The 25,205-nt window shown below is 41.6% G+C and overlaps 1 protein-coding gene across 2 annotated transcripts in view; it reads right to left on the bottom strand.

The window, feature by feature from the left end:
• OSTF1 (osteoclast stimulating factor 1) overlaps positions 1-25,205 on the bottom strand; it is a 58,644-nt gene that overhangs the window by 29,573 nt on the left and 3,866 nt on the right. For both annotated transcript variants that reach the window (XM_081103057.1, XM_081103058.1), the window contains exon 2: positions 3,098-3,144. In XM_081103057.1, coding sequence (XP_080959183.1) covers positions 3,098-3,144 — 47 coding nt within the window. The remainder of the gene's footprint in view (positions 1-3,097; positions 3,145-25,205) is intronic.

The raw sequence follows: 25,205 nt of genomic DNA, 5'->3' as shown, positions 1-25,205 counted from the left end.
GTAGGGGGTGGGGGGTGCAGGAGGCAGTGATCAATGATTCTTTCATCATTGATGTTTCTCTCTCTCTCTCCCTCTCCCTTCCTCTCTGAAATTATATATATATATATATATATATATATATATATATATATATATATATCCATGAAAAATATGTTTCCCTTCACCCCCACCTCCACATAATGCATTACGACAAAACCAACAGCAGCACCAAAGCATACTTAACCTCATTTTATTCTCACAACAACCTCTTAGAGCAGGGCTGGTCATGAGCATTATCTCCATTTCACAACCAAGCTGAGAGAGGTTGAAGAACTTGCCACAAGTCACGCAGTGTGAGTGGCAGGGCTGGGCTCCTACTTCAGCTTTTGGAATCCCATTCCAGGGCTCCTTCTTGTACATTTAATGCTATAAACCTAGCACAGCCCAGCAAACATTCTGTGATAGTGCAGGGTACTGCCGGTTTCTCTTTGGAACTCTGTATTATTCCCCCAGCACACAGGAAATGCTGTTCTTTCTCTATCAGCCTGGTTTTACACTGGTCTGTCAAGTCCAGCCAGTTCTCTGTATGACACGTTATTGCACTGGAGGTTTGGTAAGAAATAGGAACCAAACAGGACTGGGTGGTGCCAGAACTACCTTGGTTTCAAGCAAGATGGGGGGGAAATGGGTTAGTAGGAAGAACCGGGAGCCACATGCTGTCCAGTGTTCTACCTGTTCAGTGGATCACCAAGAGTGGAGTTGGGCATTGCTGTACCTATCTCCTCAGGGTTGAACAGTAGCTAAAAACAGGGCCCAGAGCTCTCTGGGGTGCTGCACAGGTCAGCAATGGTCGCATAGAGTCCAGATCAGCTCTTCCATCTTGCCTGGTCCCAATGACTCTAAGGCAGTGGTTCTCAACCTTCCTAATGCCGCGACCCTTTAATACAGTTCCTCGTGTTGTGGTGACCCCCAATTTCATTGCTACAAATTGAATATAATTAAAGCATAGTGATTAATCACAAAGACAATATGTAATTATATATGTGTTTTCCGATGGTCTTAGGCGACCCCTGTGAAAGGGTCATTCGATCCCCAAAGGGGTCATGACCCACAGGCTGAGAACTGCTGCTCTAAGGAGACCAGGTCAGTTTAGAATGTACGGACCAGAGAAGATGGGTATTGGTCATGGGAGAGAAAGACCGAACTAAGCTTCCAGCATTGTCCAACAGGAATTCTCATTCAGAAAAAGAATGCAAAACTAAGCTAGTTCTTGGGTGATACTCAAAATATTGAGCAGGCACTTAACCAGTCAGGAAGGTCCATGGGAGCTAGAGGCTACCTTTAACACCTGGACTGAGGGCAGGTGGAAAGGGGCAGAGTGTGGGGGCAGCAGTGTGTGGGGTAGTCATTATTGAACACCCAGTACATAAGGATGAATTAGCCAACATTGCTCTGCAGCCTAGAATCCTTGAGACCAGGGATATTAAAGAATACAATAACATTTGAACTACAGAATATTAAAAAACCTAATAAGCAATGCCTGTTCTCTCCTGTGCATTCAATAATAACAAAGATAAAGAGTAGTGCAGACACTCCATCTGGAATAGAACCGAAGGTGAATTAAAGTAACTAATATATCAACCAACCAAACGTATTTGTTAAATGTCAGTGAGAAAGGATAGAGGGGATGATGAGCAGATACTAGAGGGAGAGAGGAGAAACAGTGATGTCACCTCCGGTCTCAAATGAGTAAATGCAGGTTGCTTTATGGAGTTAGGATGACTGCCTGCCTCCCCCCACTCCTATCTACCCCAGGGGTCATGCAACCTCAGAAAGAGAGGTCAATGAGAATAGGTTTCCTTCTTCGTTTCTTTCTCCTCTGCATCCTAACTGTCTGGACTCCCTGCTTCCATTCTTACTCTCCTAGATGGTTGTCCACTTCTCAAAGTGATTCTTCTAAAACGTAGCTATCTAATCACCCTTGATCTCAAATCCTTCAATTGCTTCCCACCTACTCAGGGCAAAATCCAAACACAACCCACAAGGCCCTACAGGACCCAGTATCCCTGAACTTGTCATACCTCCCTCTCCCTTGTTCACAACTTTCCTAGCCCCATTGTCCTCCCTGCTGTTTCTAGAACCCACCAAGCATCCTTTTTGCACCAGCTATTCCTTCTGCTCCTCCACTTCCTTCAGGTTTCTACTCAAATGTCACCCTAGGCCCTGGCTAGGTAGCTCAGTTGTTTAGAGCATCATCCCAATACTCCAAGGTTATGGGTTCAATCCCCTGTCAGGATACATACAAGAATCAACCAATGATTGTATAAATAAGTGGAAAAACAAATCAATGTTTCTCTCTCTTTCTCTCTCAAATCAATAAATTAAAAAAAAAATTTAATGTCACCTCTATAGAAAGACCATCCTTAAATACCCTATTGAAAATAACATTCCTCCTCCCTTAACTGTTTGCCCCTTCCCCTCGTTATTTTCCTTCATAGCACTTACCAGGCCCTGACAGTTATATTCATTTGTCTGCTTACTGTCTGTCTCTCCCCACTGGGATGTGAGCTCCCTGAGACAGCCCTTTCTGTTGTCACTACACTAGCCCCAAGGCCTGCACCAGTTTCTGGCACATAATAGGTGCTCACTAACCCATGGGTGGAGAGATGGATTTATGGATGTTTGCCAGAAGCTATAACAATACATCAGAGACAAAAAATTTGCTGTGGGCAGTTCGTAGAAGGTGCCATTATAGGTAGTTTGAGGTAGCAGGTCAAAGGGAAAATCAGTTAACAAGAGAGTCAGCGGAAGGATGATTAAGACAGAGTCACATGCTTGCCATGCAGGTCACTTGGTGATTCTAAAGCGAGTGGTTGCACCTCATGGAGAGAAGCAGCTCAAGATGGACTATATGACCTTGAGACAGGAGGACATGCAGATCAACGGAGGGGCTTAGCTTTCACACCTCTGGGCTGCAAGGGGAGTGACTGAACATCCATTCTTGTGAATGATTTATGGCTAACCAACAACAGGCAGCCCATTTAGGCTAGACAAAGTATCTAAATGCAACCACCTTAGGTTTTTATGCCAATTTTAAAGTTAAAAACTGAATACTTACAGTTCTGGGTTCAAACGTATAAAGAGCTCTGAACACTTTAACTTGCCCTAAAAGAGAGGCGGAAAAACAACATGATCAATTCTTTCATTTCTAAACTATTCATTATATTCTTCAGAATTCCCTAATTCAAAGTCAATGGGAAAAAATCATTTTGGAATTAAGTGCTTTATCTGGATAGGAGGCATTTTTTTAGACATTTGTTAAATGAAAGCATGAATAAGCACACACCTCTGAGGTGATTTTGCTTTCTCCTTTCAAACAACAGGAGCTACATAATTATCTGTACTTACCTTCTATCCTATACAGAGCCCTTCCAACACTAAGATCTAAGTTTAATACTGGAAAGGTGAGCATTTAACATAAAAATATATTTAACATGACAATAGACAATGGTTTAATAGTCTTAAGCCCATGGTTTAGAATTTTATTTTTCCCCAAAAAAGAAAATATCATTGAGAAAAATAGTAGCTGTTGGAGAAATCTGCGAGTCCATTAAGTCCCAAAACAGAGTACAATAGCTAAGCAAAGAGGAGGTCATGCTCATGAAAGCTGCCCTCCATTCTGCCAAAAGATCTCTCTCTCTTTACATGTCCCTTTGCTGCATCTCCATTATCCCGTGTCTGAGAAGAACTGATTTGCTGGCCTATCTTATTTAAAGGCAGAGGAACTCTGACTTTTTCAATTTCTTAGCACCTACCTGGCATACACACAGTATGAACTTAATGAATGCTTGCTAAATGAATATGTAAGTGAAAGACCACATCCACACAGGCTAAGAAAAAAAAACCCTAAAGATAGCAAACAAAAACAGATCTTTTATGAAATAAATAAATTTAGAAGGGATATCAAAATAGAAGAACTACCTATTTAAAAAATGATAACAGTTTGGTGTGAGCACTGGGAGCACCGTTAGAGACGACATCTATCACAGGAGCATCGTGTAGAATGGTGGCCTCCAAGGCGGGACACAGGAAGACTACTTCAGAAATTATGCACATTTTTACCTTCTTTTTCACATGTCTTATAACGTGACAGCACAATAGGATACATGTGCAAGTTATAAGTACATTTCTATTTATTGGGAGAGAGTAGTCAATCTTTTCGCTGCTAGAATGGAAGCATTACAAGGACAGCTGTTTTTGTTTTATGAATGAGATATCCAAATACCTAGCACAGTGCCTAGAACATAGAATGACTAAAGAATGGATGAATAAAGGAATGGAAACGTGCTCAAAAGAAGTCTGAAAACCAGTCATTTAGAACAGCACTGTCCTATATAACTACACAATGATGGAAACGTCCTACTTCTGTGCTAGTCACATATAGCTACTGAAGATGTGAAATGTGATGAGAGTGACTGAGGAACTTATTTTTAAACATCATTTAATTCTAATTAAGTTAAATTGCCACACATGGCTGGTGGCTAGCATATTGAACCATACAGGTTTAGAACATCAGAAAATGGGAAATGACGGAATGTCCATTCAGAGGGGTCTATGTAAATCAATCCTGACTCATCCACACAATAGAGTCATTAAGAAAGAAGGATCTGCAGACCCAGACATAGCAAAGAGCCTACAAAACATTCAGTGATGTTATGCCAAGTACCATCCTGTTTATGTTGACAACACACACACACACACACACACACACACACACACACACACACACACACCCCCCTTAACAGAGAGAACCAAGTATGAGGAACCTTCACATTCTACCTTACATGTATTGTTTATATTCATTACACATAGCATGTATTACTTTTACAATCAAATAAAGCTGTAAAGATACTTTCGGGGGGGCTAAGGGGGCATCATTCTTTCTTCTAAATGTCCTAATGATACTATTTATCAATTAATGTTGGGATGTTAGCCTCTTGTGGATCCCTTTTAATCTACATATTTTAAAAGTTCAGATCCCTGCTACTTAGTGTGCTACAATGAAATATTTTTTTGCAATCTGAATTCTAGTGCCACTTCTTTCCTGCTCTACTAAGGGGAGGGTTATAGGCAGAAGAAAAGGTGAAAAAATTTTTTGTTTGGAGTTTGCTTTTTTAACCACACCCACAGGCCTGCCAAAGGGAAGAAGGAGTTACCAGGAGAAATATTTTCTGCTGACCTGACTGTCTCTCTGAGAGGGAAGACTGGTTATCTTGATTACTTCGAACTTTCCAAAGAGAAGTTACACAGGGAAGCAGTCAAACTAATAAAAACAGAACTTTCTGGTTTCTTTGAGGGAATGACAGCAAAGGGTTGTACTTTGGCTAATTTTGAAAACAAGGGTCCATGGCAATGTAATAGCATAGATAAAATTCAATATAAAGAACCTGAAAAAATATTTCAGGTTGCGACTAATCCATTGATTTTTGTAATTGTATCTTTTGTGATTGTCTTGAACTGTTCACAACTAAAAGGAAGTGGGGATTTATTTTCATTTTGACTTACATTGAACATCAGGCAACTATCTTTAGGCCAGAGATTTTCAACATTTTTCATCTTATGGCACACATAAACAAATTACTAAAATCCTGTGGCACACCAAAAAATATATTTTTAGCCAATCTGACAAAAAATAAATAAATAAAAGGTATAATTTTGATTCATTCACACCAGACAGCTATTGTTGTGATGGCTGTTGTCATTTTTTTATTTGATAATCTAAGGGAAAAGACGTCAGTGTGCCTGACTAAACAGTCATGTATTGCATGCTTTAAAAATTCTTGGAAATCACTGCTTTAGGCTGTTATACAAGGGAGCATTCTGTGTAACGCTGTAGAAATACTACCACATATAATACGATCCTATTTATTGATTAACTAGAGGCCTGGTGCATGAAATTCGTACACTCAGGGGGAGTACCTCAGTGCACCCCCTCACAGTTAGGGAGCCCTCTGGGGATGTCCGACTGCCGCAGAGGCAGGAAAGGCTCCCACCACCATTGCACTCGCCCAGCTTAGGGCTTCTGGCTGAGCAGAGCTCCCCCTGTGGGAGTGCCCTGACCACCAGGGGGAAGCTCCTGCATTGAGTTTCTGCCCCCTGGTGGTCAGTGCACATCATAGTGATCGGTTGAGCAGCCTTAGCATATCATTAGCATATTATACTTTGATTGGTTGAACAGCTGACTGGACACTTAGCATATTAGGCTTTTATTATATAGGATGCTGGGATGTTAGCCTCTTGTGGATCCCTTTTAACCTACTTTAAAAGTCTGGGCCTTAATTTATTCTATTCTCAGACCTCAGTCAAGTAGAAATGGGAGAATGCAAAAGAAATAGCCAGAGGATATGAAAGAATTGCATAAAAAACAAAGTTTCATGATTACAGTTTACTAACCTTGGATGAGTCTCTCAAGAGAATAATAATTAAGAATACTTAATACAGTGATCATTTTTACATCATATTTAATTCAACTGTGACTAATGTTCTATACAGGTTTAAACAAAGTATTGAAGGGAAGAAATCAGGGTACTATGTCTTCCTATAGTGCTTACCCTTGCAGACATCTAAAAAATAATAATAAACATGCTAATCATCAAAATTGGTACTGATCAATTCCAATTTTATTTAAAGAAAGCAGATTCACAAATGCAAAATAGTTGTGTTCTTATATATGCAGGGAGGCTAAAACTTTGATGCCTTATTCGGGCAACTTCCATCTTCATCATTTTCTCATGGAAGTCTGGTTGCACATAACAAAGAGAGAAAGTAGAGCTGGGAAGACTGCATGGATTACCTGAAATCACCCTGGAATTCACCCTGAATGAGATTGGAAAGAAGCCCAATCTTTTGTCTGATGTTTTACGTGGATCTCACATGAAGTAGCATGTGAATGGTATTAAGGATTTCAGCAAGGCTGGTTTCCTGAGGTTAGCAAGATAAGTAAACACCCACAGCTGCGGGCCCCTGTTGGTTTTCACTCTGCTGGCTTCTCACCTTCCCAGGCACACCCTTTCCATTTCTTTGCAACCCCGCCCTGTCCCCATAGAGAAGGGCTGAGTCCACCAGTCATGAGCCAAACACCATTTTCTTCTGCTCCGGACTTCAGTAAACTAATCCTTGTCCACTGTGGTTGAGGCAGGTAGATGGAAGGGGATCTGCACAGGGCCTTGTACAGAGAAAGGGTAAGAGAATTTTCTGTTTCTGAGGTTTGCAGAGTATGTACTGCTGTATCTCTAAGACCCTGAGATAGCACTTAGAACTTGGCGCTTATAAACTCAACCATAAAATTTCTACTCTACTTTACTCTCTGTTGGTGAAGGAGTGGAAAAGCTTCTAGGGTAAGGCTCTAAGACAGAATTAAAATGGGACTGCTTACTATAACGAACAGACATATCATACACAGCAAGAGGAATGCCTTTTCAATGTCAGAACTTAGTGATCTAGAACAGCTTGGCTCTTTCACGGATGTTCTACAAATCTGGGAAGCATGAGCCATCTAAAACTTCGTTTAGAATGGCTATGGTAACTACTACATCCCACCTACGATGGTTAAAACTGAAAATATTGACAATGTTAAGTGTTAAGAATCCTGAATAACTGGAATTCTCAAACACTACTGGTGGGTGTGTAAACTGGCACAACAATGACAGAAAAGTATTTAGTAATTCATATTTTATGTTAACATGCCTTTGCGCTCTTAAATTGCATTTCTGGGAAAGAAACATAACTAGAAAACCTTCATTGCATCTTCTGTAGGACTAAATACTTCGTACAAAGATGACCCTCCCAGGACAGTGTCACTACCCGCAGAATAGTCTCAACATTTAAAAAGTCTCAACGTTTTTAAACTGCAAATCATAACCTGTACATTATACATATATACGTATATATATATATATATATATATATATATATATATATATTATTGTGAAGCTAACTTAGTAGCTTTAAAAAATATTAAGTAGAACTGAAAAGACCAGAGCACACTGTACACAACAGAAGTAATAAGAGTTCTGTGAAATTTTTGTTTCATTGGGATTGGATAGATGGATGATTATTTTAGAAATAAACACATTTTGTTTGGCATCATGCCAAATGGCCAAATATTGAAATCAGTATGTGCCAAAGCCAAATGTTGCCTTTACGGAATGAACTATTGAGAAACAAGAATAAATCTGAAATTTTATTTAAAAAATCATTATGATTATAATCTTAGCATTAAAAATTCTGATAGACCCATTTTTAAAATTTGATATAAAAGGGCAAAAACCATAATTCCTTGGCACTATCAACTGCAGCTAGATGAGACTGATATAAAATTAGGTCTGTGGAGCCCAGCCCATGTGGTTCAGTGGTTGAGCACTGACCCATGCATCAAGAGATTGCCAATTCGATTCCAGGTCAGGGCACATGCCTACATTTTGGCTCAATCCCCAGTAGGGAGCATGCAGGTGGCAGCCAATCGATGTCCCCTACATATCTCTTTCGTCCCCTATATATCTCTTTCCCTTCCTCTCTCTAAAATCAAATATATATATTCCATTTTTTAAAAGGTGTTAAATAAATAAATAAAATGAGGTCTGTGGAAAAGCAAGCTAGTTTGGTGCTAGCCCTCCAGCTTAGCTGTTGCCTGTGGTCATGTTACCACCAAGTTAGTAAGCTTTCCTTCCTCCCTAATAGAAAACGACTGAAGTCAAGACTTGGTCTCCTGTTTATCTCTGTGCTGGAAGATTTGCTTAATCATAATGATGCAATTTTACTGAAGGCAATCCCACAAATGACACATTGGTTTCCCCAAAATTATTAGCAATTGCACTCTCGTAACATTAATTCCCAATCTATACCTATAATCCATACTATTTATATAATAATTTTGGACATATAAAATTCACAGCCTCCACAATCATCATTATTTATAGCAATAGTTTACTTTCTAATAATAAATGTAAATTTAAACTTTCAATTGACTGAGGGAATTTTCATATATAAAACACAAAAGGGAACATTTGGGATAAGTCACATTTAGAGTATCTAACCTGTTTTTCACAGTGAATATTAAGATAATAAATCTAGCCCTAACTGGGTGCTCAGTGGTTAGAGCGTCTGCCCACAGGCCAAATGGTCTCAGGTTCAATTCCCAGTCAAGAGTATGTGGTACATTGGTTGCAGGTAGATCCACGGCCCGGGCCAGGGAGCATTCAGGAGGCAATCAATCAATGTGTCTCTCTTACTTTGATGTTTCTCTCTCTCTCTCTCCCTCTCTTCTACTCTCTCTAAAGGATCAATGGGAAAAATATCCTCAGGTGAGGATAAAAAAAAAAGGTAATAATACACCCAAATGGCATGTCTTGTTTGCATTACTGGGGCCACTACACTGGTTAGACAGGAGAGTTACCAATGCAATCTCGTTCCTTGTTCTAATGCAAGTCTAGGTGTGCCTAAAAGGACACTAAAGCAGGCATTGCACCATTTGGCCAAAGCTGAATGGCAGATTTAGGAAGAAATTTGAGGCTAAGATAAATTTCTGTTTACCCCTATAATCCTGTGTGTGTGTGTGTGTGTGTGTTTTCCAGGTCATTAAAATATCTTACTGATGATCAAGGCCAAAAAAAATTTGAAAGCCACTGCTCTAGACTATTTGATCAAATTAGGATTTGCTACAAGACACTCTTAAGAAAAAGTAATATTTCCTCCACTTTGTGAATTTTAAAATTCAGCTAGCATATAAATAACTAGAGGCTGATGCACAAAATTTGTGCAAGAGTAGGCCTTCCTTCCCCTGGCTGCCGGTACTGGCTTCCTCTGGCACCCAGGACCTGGGGTTCCCTCCGGCACTCAGGACCCAGGCTTCCCTTGCAGCCCCGCCTTTTGTCTGGAAGGTCGTCCGGAAGGATGTCCGGAAGGACAGCTGGTCTAATTAGCATATTATACTTTTATTATTATAGATAATATTCTCCCATCTCCTCCCAAAACAGATAATTTATAACCACCATTAGAGTTTTCAAAAAGAAAGAAGAGTAAGAAAATTATATGAACAAGGGAGAATCATGAAAAAATAAGTATTTACCATATACATATAGTGATCACAGTTGTCTAAGAGAACACAGGGAGTATTAACTTCTTAATGTACATCCTGTGTATATAAAAAAAAATGTGTCACCACCTCTTAATATTCTCCGGGTAAGTAAAAGTATGAATATCATTTCTACGAGGCATATTTAAATTATTCCTTTAAACATGCACGATGAAACAGGATGTTTTCTGCTCAAGAGCAAAACAGGAGTCTATGTGATAGTATCCAAGAGTCAAGGCCATCATTTGATTGCTGGAATGAAAGGAAACAGCTGTGCTCTGTTGGGCCAACACAAGACTCCCCTGAGCTTCGTGGAGTGCAAACGCCCACAAATGAGGTGGTTAGCTCAGAACAGGCTTCTTGGTCATGATCTCTATTCATGCCATTCCACAAAAGCCCACTGCTCTTGGAAATAAACAGAGAGGCTATGATCCTTACAAAGAAAAATCATCATGTGAGCAAGCAATGTCTGAGCGTTTCCAATACAAAGAATAAGTTTCTTCCCCTCATCCTCTTGGACTAATTAAATCAAATCCAATGAATTCTAGTTGCATATCTATCTTTAAAGGATATAACTAATTTTTTAAAAAGGCTATGAACATAAAATTTTCATCTCTCCTTACTCCAACACCACCTCTTCCTTGCAGCTTCACTTAATACAATAAAAAAACAACCACCACCACCACCACCCCCCCCCCAAAAAAACAAAAGAAACTAAAGAATTTGAAACGTGTCTTGATTTCAGCTGCAGGAATGGCCGACTCATTAAAAACAGTAGCCAGTGTGTTTTCTGACAAGAGGGTTCTGTTGATTAACAGTGTGCCTTTCTTATCCATTTTTCCTTTGCTTACTCTTTTCAGCGCCTTTCAGCAAACTTGGTTACTTTTACATCCTGAGAGGTTATAACTGCTGGTTATTTTTATTTCTTCTCCACAGTATAACATAAAAGCCCCAAAGAGCAGGGTTCAACATTTCAAATGACATGCTCAGTACCACGTGTGTCTGCACATTGGAGAGGGGGCAAGGGCCCCTAAAGACCCTTCACCCCAAGAAGAACTTTGTCCAAAGTCAGTTTGAGGAGACTGTGGGGATGAATGGAGGAAAATTCTTTATTTCAGTCCTTGGAATTTAGGCTACGCTGCTCATGTCACCTTCTGCAAAAGACTCAGGTGAACCCATGACAGCAATACCTGTTTTTGTACAACCAGTGAGAGGCTAAGAATAGTTTCGCATTTACAAATGGTTGAGGTGGGAAGGTAGGGAAATCAAAATAATAATAATAGCCAGGCCAGAGTGGCTCAATTGTTGAGGGTCAACCTATGAACCAGGAGGTCACAGTTAGATTCTCGGTCAGGGTACATGCCCGGGTTGTGGGTTCAGTCTCCAGATGGCGCTGATCAATGTTTCTTACATCAATGTTTCTCTCTCCCTCTCTTTTTCTCTCTCTCTCTTTCTCTCTCTCTCCCTCTCTCTCTCTCTCTTTCTCTCTCCCCCTTCTCCCATCCTTTCTCTCTAAAATATGTTTTAAAAGCATATTTTTTTTAAAAAGTAAACTTTCTAATCCAAAACAAAATTACCCATTTATGACTTACCAAGCACTGACTTGCAACCACTCATTTAATCCTCAAGACAACCCTGGAACGTAAATGCTTTATTAGCCCTATTTTACAGCTGAAGAAGCTGAGTTAGAGAGGGTAAGTACGTAGTCCAGGGGTGCACAACTAGGAAGGAGGAGAGAGGGTGTAAACCCAAGCCCAGGCTCCAGGGCTCATGCTCTCAACAGCCTGGAAGTGGCTCAGAAAGGTTTGGGCTTTTAATGCTGGCAACCCGGCATTAAATGAGACTAAACAAATTAACATACATAAAGTATTGAGTGCAGCTCCTGAGGTGGTGTATGTGCCCGTGTTAGCTATCATTAAATACTACAAATTTTTACCTTTTTGGGGGGGTTATTCCTTGGGTCTTTATCCATACTGGCAAAATCCTATTCCTGTATATTAGGAAATTTATTTATAATACGCCAGCAGAGAAATAGTAATGCTTTTGTTACACAAACAAAGCGTAACATCTAGTATTATATCCCTCAGTGTCTATTAAAGAATTAAATGTGAGTTTTAAGTGGTCATTTTTGAAAACAAGAGCTATTGTCTTTAGTCAGTTCAGGCTACCTTAACAAAAGGCCACATATTGGGTGGCTTAAACAGCATTTATTTCTCACAGTTCTAGAGACTGGGAAGTCCAAGATCAAAGTACTAGCCACCTCAGTTTCTGGTGGTAAGTCTCTTCCTGGCTCGCAGATGGCTGCCTTCTCACCATGTGCTCACATGGCCTTTTCTGGACACACACACACACACACACACACACACACAAACACACAAACACACACACACCTCACTTCCTCTTCTCATAAAGCCACTGATCCCATCACACAAGCCCCATCCTCATGACCTAACCTAACCCTAATTACCTTCCCAAGGCCCCATCTCCAAATACCATCACATTGTGGGTTAGGACTCCAGTATATGAATAAAACATTCAGTGCATAACAGCTATGAATACAGAATTATTTTTTTAAAAAACAGAAAAGCATGAACATGTAAATGTATACATATGCTGGCATATAGGCTACCACAATAAGAGTAAAAATGAGCTTTTTGGGGATATGCTTATGTTTTACTATTATGTAAAAACTAGAGGCCCAGCGCACAGATTTGTGCACAGGTGGGGTCCCTCAGCCTGGTCTGCGCCCTCTCGCAGTCCAGGACCGAAACCGGCAGTCTGACATCCCCCAAGGGATGTAGCAGTGCCGAAGCGGCAGGCGGCTGGAGAGGAGGGAGCAGCTCCCACCACCACAGCTGCGCTTGCCAGCCATGAGCCTGGCTTCTGGCTGAGTGACGCTCCCGCTGTGGGAGCGCACTGACCACCAGGGGGCAGCTCCTGCATTGAGTGTCTGCACCTGGTGGTCAGTGCGCGTCATAGCGATCAGTTACTCTAGTAGTTCCAGTCAATCAGTCGCTTAGGCTTTTACATATATATAGATGGTTGGTGGTATAATACATATACAATCAACTATGTAAAACAAAAATATGCATAGAAGAAAAACCGGAAGGAAAAATATATCAGAATATTAATATTTACCTCTAGGCAGTAGAACTATGAGTCATGTTTATTTTCTTGTTTATTTTCCTAAATTGTCTATAAAGAATAAGAATTCCATATATAAACAGGAAAACATATTCTTTTAATGCCCTATTGAAGGACAACTTAAGTTATTTTTACTTTATTATCAGCAGAGTATTTTAATGTCTTTTTTGTCCTCTTTGTCTCCCTGATCTGACCACCAAAAAAATGGTGAAGAGATAAGTAACTGCAATGCCAAGTTCATAAAAGTGTGACTTGTGCTGGCTGGAGAGGAGGTGACATCTACTTTGATTCTGGAAAAGTAACAGGACTTATCTTTTCCAGAGGGGTAGGGGCAGGTTGGGGCAGACCCAGACTACAGAGCAGTGTATAGACAAAAGAGCTGGAGGTCAGGAGGGCTGCCTATGAATGTCGACAAGATCAGTATGGCTGCAACCTGGTAGGAGAATGTGGGGACAGAGCACAGACAGGCTAGAGGTTTCTCAATATTTCTGAGACCCACATTAGGAAATACATTGCACATCAGGAACCAGGAAACACACATATATACACTCTCATAAAACTGAAAAAAATTTCACCAAAACTTCGAGTGATTCTGATATTTTTTTTTATTGATTCTGAGAGAGAGAGAGGCATCAATTTGTTGTCCCACTTATTTATGTATTCATTGGTTGATTCTTTTTTTTTTTAATTGATTTTTTACAGAGAAGAAGGGAGAGGGATAGAGAGTTAGAAACATCGATGAGAGAGATCGATCAGCTGCCTCCTGCACGCCCCCCAGGGGGGATGTGCCCGCAACCAAGATACATGCCCTTGACTGGAATCGAACCTGGGACCCTTCAGTCCGCAGGCTGACGCTCTATCCACTGAGCCAAACCGGTCCAGCGGTTGATTCTTGTATGTACCCTGACAGGGCTCAGTTGGAGCACTGGAACAATGCTCTAACCACTAAGCTACCCAGTCAGGGCACTCTCTGATATCTCTATTTTCTGTTTTGTTCTATTCTACTGTCTTCTTCCTTTCTTCTCTCTCTCTCTCTCTCTCTCTCTCTCTCTCTCTCTCTCTCTCCCCCTCCCTCCTAAATGCTAAATGTTAGTCACGACTAACTATACTGACTTCATGACCTACTACTGGGTCACCACTCACAATATGAAAAAACACCAGGCTGGAGCATTTAATACATTAATGTGTATAACCAATGTTTAGAAATCAAATAGAGAATTTTCAGATTTAGATATCTGGTGCTCTTGGCAATTAATACAATGCTCTCCAAATAAATTAAAAATGGCCTTGGAAATTATTTTTATTTCAAGAGAAGTTTTTAATTTGAACAAATAATAAATGGACACGCTTACTTCAGACTTCATGAATGCCCAATTTCTAAGAAAATTACTATTGCACTTAGGAAATAAAAATTTGTAACAATAATAAAAAAAAATCCTTGGTCTTAACCCTCTATTAAAACACATGGTAGCAAGACAACATGATGATAAAAAAAAAAAAGTCTCCTTTATTGAAAGCAGAAGCCCTTTCAAACCTGATATAAGAACCAAGATATACACTGTGTCTAAGGAAAACAAAAGCAAATCTCTAGAGACGCTGAACTGAGCTTAAGCTACATCCAGGTGCTCACTCGAAACTTACCTGACGAACACAGAGTGGCCAAATCTATAGTGGAGGGCATTTTACTATTTCCAGTTAGTACTGGAACTCTTGTATAACAGCACAAACACTGCGTGTGTAAGAAATATTACCAAACACACAGGAAAAGGTAATTAGAGAGCAAAGAATGAGTAACCACTGGAACTGAGCCCCTGTCAGTTCATAAAACAAGACGGAATCCAGTCTGCTTCTGTGGCACCTGCAAGAGACTCCGCCAGAGTCCATTTCCAGAAACAGGAAAGTGGGTTCAGAAAGGCCACCTGTAGGAAGCCAATGAGATGTCTAAGACATTCATTTCTTCCAAGATCATCTACTTAACAGCCTTGAACCTAGAAATGGTTCCCCCGATAGCATCTTCTCTCAGGTCCCGCAGCAGTGCTTCCTCAGAAGGCTTACGGGGCTCCTCAGGGCCACAGTCCTCCCATGAACCGTGGTGAGCTTTGCCTGGTGGCCTTGGAAATGTTGGACGTGACACCTGGGCCATTACAGAGCCAGAACTGGCATCTCGCTGAAGGCTCCTCCCAGAAGGCGCGGGCAGGGGGATGCCCCAGGTGATAAGTCCCTTCTCCAGCTTGTCCAGTTCTGAGAGCCGAGAGGGCTTACAGAAAGGGGGGACGAGACAGCAGTCTGCAGGGCCAGAGGAGGCCCAAGAAGTTGTGGACGTCCAGAAAGAGTCACCGCCAAGTTGGGCCTCTGTGGTATACAGATTGTTTTGGGCTCAAGTAACTTTAAGCTGCAGGCTCAGCAGAAACTTTTGCCCCCCCACTCTTAACTGCCTAGAAGAATTTGAATTTGAGGCCTTTCCCATAAGAGATTATCAGTGATCATCTTTTCAAGCCACCTCTATGATAGGGCAAACTTTTATGCTCTAAGCAGCTGCTCTTATCACCCTGCAATGACCCTTTTTAGCCCCTGAGGTGCATGACCTCACCCCTAACACAGAACTTCTTATAGACCTCAGTCCCCCTTTCGGCATAAACCTCGCCTGCATGTGGAATCGCTGACTCATATGCAGGGTTCCCATACGTATATGTATGTATTAAATTTAGTTATATTCTCTTGTAAATCTGTCTCTTGTCTATTTGACCCCACAGAGTCCAAGTGACTCCCAGAAAAGGTCAAAGAAATGTTCAGGTCCTAGCCGGTTTGGCTCAGTGGATAGAACATCAGCCCGAAGACTAAAGGGCCTCGGGTTTGATTACGGTCAAGGGCACATACCTCAGTTGCAGGCTCAGGCTCGATCCCCCACCCCAGGCAGGGTACCTGCAGGAGGCAACCAATTGATGTGTCTCTCTCACATCGATGTTTCTCTCTGTGTCTCTCCCGGTCCCTTCCACTCTCTCTAAAAATCAATGGGATGTCCTCGGGTGAGGATTAACAGCAACAAAAAAGAACTGTTCAGGTATTTTCCCAAACCAGATCGTATTTGAGGACAAGGAGGAAGGGTCCAGGAGAATAAAGTCCCTAAAGAATGATAGAGAAGTCCCTAGCATTTCCCTAGAGAATGACAAAGGTCAGACAAATGAAAAGCTGTGGTTTTCTGGGGCTGTAGTTAAAATAGGGTAATTATAGGACCAGTCTTTTGAGAATGTCCCCTCCAGTCAAGGACTGGGCATAGGTGAAGGTTGTGTACCTAGACTCAGTGACTAATTCAGCTACTCCCAGCCCCAAGGCACCTTTCACACTCATTCCTGAGGCTGTAATTTGCTCATGATTTTAACTCTTTCTCATTAACAGACATCCAGAAGATCATTTCTCTCTATGAAATGGGGTCATGAGTCGGGAAGGCAGGGGACTGAAACACTGGAATTTGCCCTTACACTTCTATGAATATTCCTGGTCCTCTCGCAAACCCTTGAGCCTATTTGCTGTTTATGAGGTGGATGAGTTGACAGAGAAAAAATAACCTCTCTGCCCACAGGGACAGAAGCGGGGAAACTCACCACTCTCTGCCCCGGCAGTGGCTTTCCACCAACACTCAGCGGTATCTAAATTGCAGGCTTTTATAATAATTACCAGGAATTTGCCCTCCTTCAGTACCCACTGTCCAGCGGCATAAGTAACCTGTCTTCTCTTGTCATCTGTCCTAACAAATTGCAGTTCTTTATGGCCTGAAGTGTACTTAGTGGAAAATTAATACTCGAGAGCACTATAATAGTTTTTAACTACAACAGAATTTTTTTTTTGGTTTAAGTTGTAATGTTTTAGCAATAAAATTTATAGCCATCAGGACAATTCTATGTTCTTAAAACTATCATTATATCGGAATCCCTATACGTATAGAAATGTTAGTTTCTTTTTTGAAAAAGAGGCTTTGGTTTCTTGTGTAAGAACTACATTAACTGACGGAGCGAAGGGTGGGCTGAGAACAACTTTCTTAGAGGAAGGACCGCTGTTTCTCTTCCAGAGAGGAGCACTGAAAACCTTCCTTCCTGGAATAAAACATGGCCATTTCTATAGAGCAAGGTCTGAATTAGAGTCCATGGCTCAGAACTGTTACCTCCAAAGAAGACAGAAAAAAAAGAAAATGTCAGAGAAAGGAGGATTCTGAGCAATATTTTGAACAGAATTAATTTCTGAACATTAGCTGAAGATATATCCTTAGCTCTAAAACCTATGGAGTTTATGTTATCGAGTCATCAAGAGCTTTATACATTTTCCAAACATAAAAGTCCTCCACGTCTCAGGCCATTCATGAATGCCCACAGTTTACAAGGGTCTCCTTGGTTGTGCCTGTAGGGTCCAGACACATTTCTGCAGGGCCACCCTGATGTTCTCTTCCACTAGGCAGCTACAAGAACAAAAATAGAAAACAAAACAAAAACCCTCGACTGCCCTATCCAACCAGAGCCCAGGTAAAATCAGATTAGACCTGTTTATGAGCAAGCTATGTCCTCTTCCCACCCTTTCTCCCCTCTGCCTGGTTGTCATGGAAATCTGGACTGATGAAAGCCCTTAAGGTATTGAATCCCTCCCTGTGTTTGCATAACACCAAGCATGGGGAGTAGCAGGAAGATAGGGAGCAACAAACATGGTACAGGGTTCTACAAGGAGCACAGGATAAAATTAAGAAGAAATTTGGGGCGTTCTTTGAAAAACCCGTGTAAGAAAACGAAAATTTAGAATTAGGTTTAGAATCAAGTGAAGAAACAGGCCCAGAATGGTCTAGGTAGGTACCAGTTTATCAAGGTCACCGATAAGTTAATTAAAAATCTGAGGCTAGCCCTGGCCTAGTGGCTCAGTTGGTTGGAGCATCTGGTACACCGAAAAGGTAGTGGGTTCAGGGATCGAGCCTGCAGCTGAGGAACGTGCCCTTGACCGGAATCAAACCAGCAACCCTTCAGTCCACGGGCCAGCACTCTATCCACTGAGCTAAACTGGCTAGGGCTTGTTGTTTTGTTTTGTCTTTTTCTTTCTCTCTCCCTTCCTCTTTCTCTGGAAATCAGTAAAAACATATCCTCAGGTGAGGATTAAAAAAGAATTTGGGGCCAGAATTTCACCCCAAAGCTAATGTTCATTTCCCATTACTATATTCTGCCTCTTCCTCCAAATGAAAGCCTAGTCCCTAGAATATCCACTCTATTAGCCTATCTTTATGCCTAAAGTCCTATTAAAGAGGACAGTGGTCCCCCTTATGCACAGCGGATAAGTTCCAAGACTTCCAGTGGACATGTGAAAACGCCGATAGTACCAAGCCCTATACATATACTATTTTTTCCCTACAAATACATACTTTTTCACGGGAAGGAAGCACTTGTCTTTGGTATATCCAAATTGTCAGCATCCTTACTCTTGTGCTTTGGGGCCATTATTAAGTAAAATGAGGGCTACTTGAACAGGAGCGCTGTGATACCGACACACTCCATCTACCAAGATGGCTACTACAGGACGCACAGGTAATAGTAGTAACTGCAAAAAGGGACGATTCATGTCAGGTTGGATGGTATGAGATTTTTTTTTTAATATATTTTATTGATTTTTTTACAGAGAGGAAGGGAGAGGGATAGAGAGTTAGAAACATCGATGAGAGAGAAACATCAATCAGCTGCCTCCCGCACACTCCCTACTAGGGATGTGCCCGCAACCAAGGTACATGCCCTTGACTGGAATCGAACCTGGGACCCTTGTGTCTACAGCAGCCGTGGGCAAACTACGGCCCGTGGGCTGGATCCGGCCCATTTGAAATGAATAAAACTAAAAAAAAAAAAAAGACCGTACCCTTTTATGTAATGATGTTTACTTTTAATTTATATTAGTTCACACAAACACTCCATCCATGCTTGTGTTCCGGCCCTCCGGTCCAGTTTAAGAACCCATTGTGGCCCTCGAGTCAAAAAGTTTGCCCACCCCTGGTCTACAGGCTGATGCTCTACCCACTGAGCCAAACCAGTTAGGGCAAGGGATGGTATGAGATTTTATCACACTACTCAGAAGGAGATGAGATTTAAAATTTATGAATTGTTTATTTCTGCAATTTCCCACTTAATGTTTTTAGACCGAAGTTGAGTGCAGGTAACTGAAACCATGGGAAGCAAAGCCGTGGATAAGGGGGACTATGATAGTTCAACTGAAAAGGGAATTCCTTCCAGGAATCTTGTTTTCAGCTCACCTTATTTTTAAATCAAACGCCTTTGGGAAGGGGATCATGATAAATCCATGATGGGTTTAACACAGAAGGTGGATTTGTTCCTCAGATGTGAAGCTTCATTCTCAGAGTTACTTCATTCTCAGAGCCCCGTGGAATTGAAATGAGAGGAAACCAAGTCCCAGATGATGTCAGTGAAGAAGACCAGGACGGTCCTGACCGAGATACTGCTGTAAGGCTCTCTGGGCATGTGGCCCTGGTCCCTTAAGGTGCCATCATCAGAGCTCAAACAACTGGCTATGGTATGCGGGTCTGCCTAAGGTTAGGTCTGAAGAAGCAAAGACACCTAAGGGAAAATCCATCGAAGACTAGCCACAGACCCAAGCCAATCGAGGGTCAGAGTATATCTGAAAGGCCCAGGTGTGTCAGCTAAATGATATGGGGCATGTGTCCAAGCAGGAGAAAAGCAGGCCAATGGCAAGGCTTCAGGACAGGCAAAGCAGCAGATACCCCAGTGCCAGTCAATAAGAGAGTGCCGCACACGTCAAGACGTCAGAAAGATGCAGTACCAACCAAGAATCTGGAAATGGGCAGGAGCCCACTGTGGAGAACAGAACTCCTACCACGCCAGTGCCAAGTCCCAGGGACCCTTCAGAGGCCCGATATTTAGATATACAATTGCTCCTAGAAAGTGGGAAGGCATGAGGCGAAGATCAGAAGCAGAGCTATGGATGAGACAGGCTTCCTAAAAGAGGATGTGGACAGTCACCACAAGCAGTGACTCCTGCTTCACATTTCAACTTAACACAGGTCCCGGTTCTTTGGCCACTGCTGGGGTGCCTTAGATTTAGAACCCGAGTACAGAGGAATGAAAGAGAACGATTTATTCTCCAGCAGAAAAATAAGTCTGAAAACAATCTCTTTGGCACACCATTCAGGGGATGGTTTCTGTTGTAACATTTCACAGCCAGTTTCCATGCCTGAAAAACGAGTGAGAATACCTTCAGAAGGGGTAGGTCCTCCCAGGGCTACTGCTGAACTTGCACTGACTCATCAAACAACGGGCCCCCAAAGCAGAAAACCCTGTACACCCAGGGAGGCAACATTTTAGAGAGTCATTTGGAATCCAGTTTTCAAGCAAGGCATTATGAGGCTCTGTGGATACTTCCAAATCCGGAGTCTGAGACCTGCCTACTGTGCCAACAGGCTAGAAGGGCTTCTCTCAGCCTAGCCGCCCTCAGCCATGCTCAGAGAGACTGCGAATGGAGGGGTCCTTCCCCCAAGTATGGACTGGGTCAGGAGGTTCATAGAAGACACAGCCACACCAGAACACTCTCCAGTGAAGTCACTGCTTTGTCTCATGCAAGTAAGTTGATTCAAGTCTTTTCTCCTAGTCGAGGGAAGGAATCCTGAAATAGAACCAATGAGTTTCTCAGAACCAAACAAAATCCCTGGAGTGTCAGGCTGCCAGGAAGACTCCCTAGAGCGGCCCCTGTAGCAGTATTGACAGAGTTTTTCCCTAGGGTCTTCCCTCATTTGAATTCGGGCTGCCGGGAAATCAGGAGCACTAACCTAGGAAAGAACCACACTGAATGTATTCTTTGGTCCCAGGAATATAAAAACAAAGTAACTTACCAAATTCTAAGGGATGCCTATGCTAAGTGAAATAAGCCAGTCAATGAAAGAAAAATACCACATGATCTCACTCATTTATGGATAATAAAGACCATTATAAATTGATGAACAAAAAATAGATACAGAGGCAGAGCAGCATCGAACAGACTGTCAAACTACAGTGGGAAGGCCGGGGAGGGCTGGGGGGGCAGCCGCAAGAAATCAACCGAAGGACTTGTATGCATGCATATAAGCATAACCAATGGACACAAGACACGGCAGGCGGGGGTGGGGTGGGGGGGTGAGGGAGGTGTTGGGGAGGCCGGGGAAGGTCAAGGGGGAAAAAAAGGAGACATATGTACTACTCTTTGTAATACTTTAAGCAATAAAACAAAATTTAAAAAAAATTCTAAGGGATGCTAATGAGCTTTAAAAATCCCACGCTAATCAAAATGCACAAACACAAAACTATCCCCCACCTCTTACCCCAAGAGTAAGTTGAGGAATTTTCCTTGTGACTCTCTAAAATTTCTACAGATGCCCAAACATCAAGTGGGAAATGACTGGCGGCAAGAATGAATAAAAAATGAGGTGGCCACAGCAGCCCCACCAATGACTTGTGTAAGTGATTTAAATCTGTGGCCCTCTTTAACCCAAGCTGCAAACTAAACACCCACAGCTATCGTTAACCCTCTGACAAACAGATACACAGATATGCAGACGGCTGACATGCAGACATTTAAATTCTCCATTCCTGTGTAGCATAAATTCTTGTTTTCCACTGACTGCTATGCCAGACGAATGACTTTCTCTTTAATTCGGAGCAAATTTCTCCAATCCACTGTTCCATGTGTGCACAGCAAGTCTCCCTGGCTTCTCTGAGAGACGGAAAAGCTCAGCCCCTGTGCAGTCAGTCAGGCGAACGTGGATAGCAGGACATATCAAGTTATTTCATTTCTGCCCGAGTCAAACGACTTTCCCCCTTTTTTTGTCTACCGAACTCTTCCTCAGCATTCGAGACCCTGCTTAAATTTCCCCTTCTCTGCGAGGCGTTCTCAGCTTCCTCAAGCTCCTTGCCTTGCACTTCCCAGTTCTCTGGCCACACTTTGATGCTATCTCTTACGACATGCTTTGTAACTTATCTGTTTAAGGCAAGCGTGCACATTTTTGGCAGGAAGGTCCGTTGGTACAACCTCTTTGGAGAACATTTTGGAAATGCCTATGAAAATGACAAGCCACGTGCCTTCGAACAATACACCAACCCCTCTGTCAGGACTTTCTCCTGTAGATTTATTCACCAGGTAAACAACACGACTGTTATAACACAGTTATAACAAAAGAATGGAAATAATCTAATGCTCGCTAATATAGGTCTGGTTAAATAAATACAATAGAATACTATGTGGTTGTTCAAAAGGAACTAGGAAGCTCTCTTTATACTGATACCTAAAAATTCCCCCCAAACTCCTGTAATTTGTTTGATAGAGAATCTTCCCCCAGCCCAGCTTTACTGAAATATGATTGACAAATTTATAGAGAATCTTGACTTAGCTCGCATCAGCCCACTGAAAGTGCCAAGTGCATCTCTCTCTCTCTCTCTCTCTCTCTCTCTCTCTCTCTCTCTCTCTCTCTCTCTCTGCCTCTCTCTCTCTCTCTCTCTGACGTATTTTGTTTTCCCCTGGGCAATAAACAAGGGAGCACACTTTGGCAATGGTTTTCAATGGACATGAGATATGAGGTAAAGGAGATTAAAATCTGCCGCTCAGAATTATGCCACTTTGACATAAGGATTATTTTGAGCTGAAGGCAGGTGAGTAAAAGCAAACACAGAAAGGACTCTTTATCCCAAGCATGTCAAACTCAAAGGCTAACACAGGCCAAATAAACAAGATTTAAGTTTATGTGGGCCACATAAAAACAAAAGCTTCAATTTTCATAGAAATGTAGGTTTATTTCGATAGAGACATGCTGGATACAAAGGGCTGAAATAAATGAGTCATCGTTAACATAAAATAGTAGAACATTTTAATAAAAATTAATATTTTTTCTTGAACATTAACTTACCAGACACTGAATTACTGCACAAATAAGCGTAACGCATATAAATCTATTTTTCTTGTTCTCTGAAAGCGAAATATTTCCTGTAGCGCACACCAAACAAGTCAGTACAAGACTAATGATGTGGCCATCGGCTGCTAAAATATTCGCTGCTAGTATTAGTGGAGAGAAATGGTGCGCCTGCGCGTATGGCGCCTAAGGGAAATTAATGCAACATGATTATAGTAATCAGTCATTAGCGAACGTTGTAGTTCGTTAATAATTATGTATAACAGGATATTATAAAAATTAAGTTACAAAATTTTTATTAAAACGTTTCTTACATACAATTATATTTGCTGGGCCGCAAAACTATTCATTGTGGACCGCGAGTTTTTTATGCTTGCTTTATCCTCTCCCTATCGGCCTAAAAGAAGGGCATAAATTTCCCTTGTGAAGGTACCCCTCCCAACATGTCCCCATACAAGAAAGAGGAAAACAACCCTTATCACTGGAGTTGGAAATGGCACCTAAATGAGCCTGCATAAACAAACCTTACTAAAATGACCCTTATCTTTCTTTTTCTTTTTAATTTTTTTTTTTATTGATTTTTTACAGAGAGGAAGGGAGAGGGATAGAGAGTTAGAAACATCAATGAGAGAGAAGCATCGATCAGCTGCCTCCTGCACACCTCCCACCGGGGATGTGCCTGCAACCAAGGTACATGCCCTTGACCGGAATCGAACCCGGGACCCTTCAGTCCCCAGGCCGACGCTCTATCCACTGAGCCAAACCAGCTAGGGCAACCCTTATCTTTCATTAGTTTCCCCATATATTTACCTTCCCACAGTTTATTCCCCACAGAAGCCTGACCCTCTTGTTCTTTGTCTAGTCACTTCTCCGCACTTAATCACTGTTTGTTAAAATGATGTATGAGCTTCTAAGACTAACCACTTCTTTGGGTTTTTCACTTCTTTTCTGTATATTCATATATATATATATATCATATATCATATATATATATATATATATATATATATATATATATGATATGCAAAGTGTCCCCTCGGGAGTTCGACCCACTGGGAGTTTGATCACTTGCTATGATGTGCGCTAACCACCAGTGGGCGATGCAGAACGAAGGAAGGCCCTGGCTGGCAGCCAGGGAAGGGAGGTCCTGGCCTGCAGCTGGCAGCCACTAGGGACCCTACCCATGCACAAATTTCGTGCACTAGGCCTCTAGTGTACATATAAAATTAAAAACAAAATAAATTTGTATGCATTTTTCTTCTGTTAATCTGTTTTTTTCTCAGTTTAATTCACAAGATCCAGACATAGAACCTAAGAGGATAGAGGAAATATTTTTCCTCCCTTACAGAGGTGTGTCAGAAAAACTAGTTACTAGTCACAGTGAAGTCAAGCGGGAATGTTAACACAAAAGGGAGGGGACCCCCACTATTTTCAGAAGTAGTGCTGATGGACAGACAGTGCCTTCAGTCTTTGCTACTTTATGGTGAAGCTACAAGATGTACCCAACCACAATCTCCCTCACCTTCTTCCAGACAAAGACTTTATTATGTATCAAGACTTTTTATGTATGTCATGCATAAAAAGTTTATTTGCTAGGCAGGTACAAAGAAATAAAAGATTATTCTATTCTCGAAAAGTATCTAATAGTCTAATACAGACCTATTGAAAGAGGAGTTATACAAAGCAAATGTAAAAAATGCAATTGCCTAAGTTAGTAAGGATGGCTGCCCAACAAAACTTCGTCCAATCTAACAGAATCCTCACAGGTTTCTCTGAGCAAAATGCAGAGACTCCAGTTAAGGCTTGTGTTCCATTCCTGGGTCAAACCAACCACTTTCTAGCTTTGAGACCTCAAATAGTTTTCTTAACCTCACTAAGTCCTACTTCATCCATAAAATGGGGATATTAGGATCTACCTTTTAGGGAAGTTAAAATAATCAAATGAGATGGGGCATTTAAAGTTCTTGGCACAGTTCCTGACACTTAGAAATAAATGTTAACTATTACCACCACCACCACCATCAT

This window comes from Myotis nattereri, assembly GCF_964212035.1.
Source record: "Myotis nattereri genome assembly, chromosome: 12".
NCBI lineage: Eukaryota > Metazoa > Chordata > Mammalia > Chiroptera > Vespertilionidae > Myotis > Myotis nattereri.
Note: the sequence above shows the minus strand (reverse complement) of the source record. Positions and strands in the feature narration are given on the sequence as shown.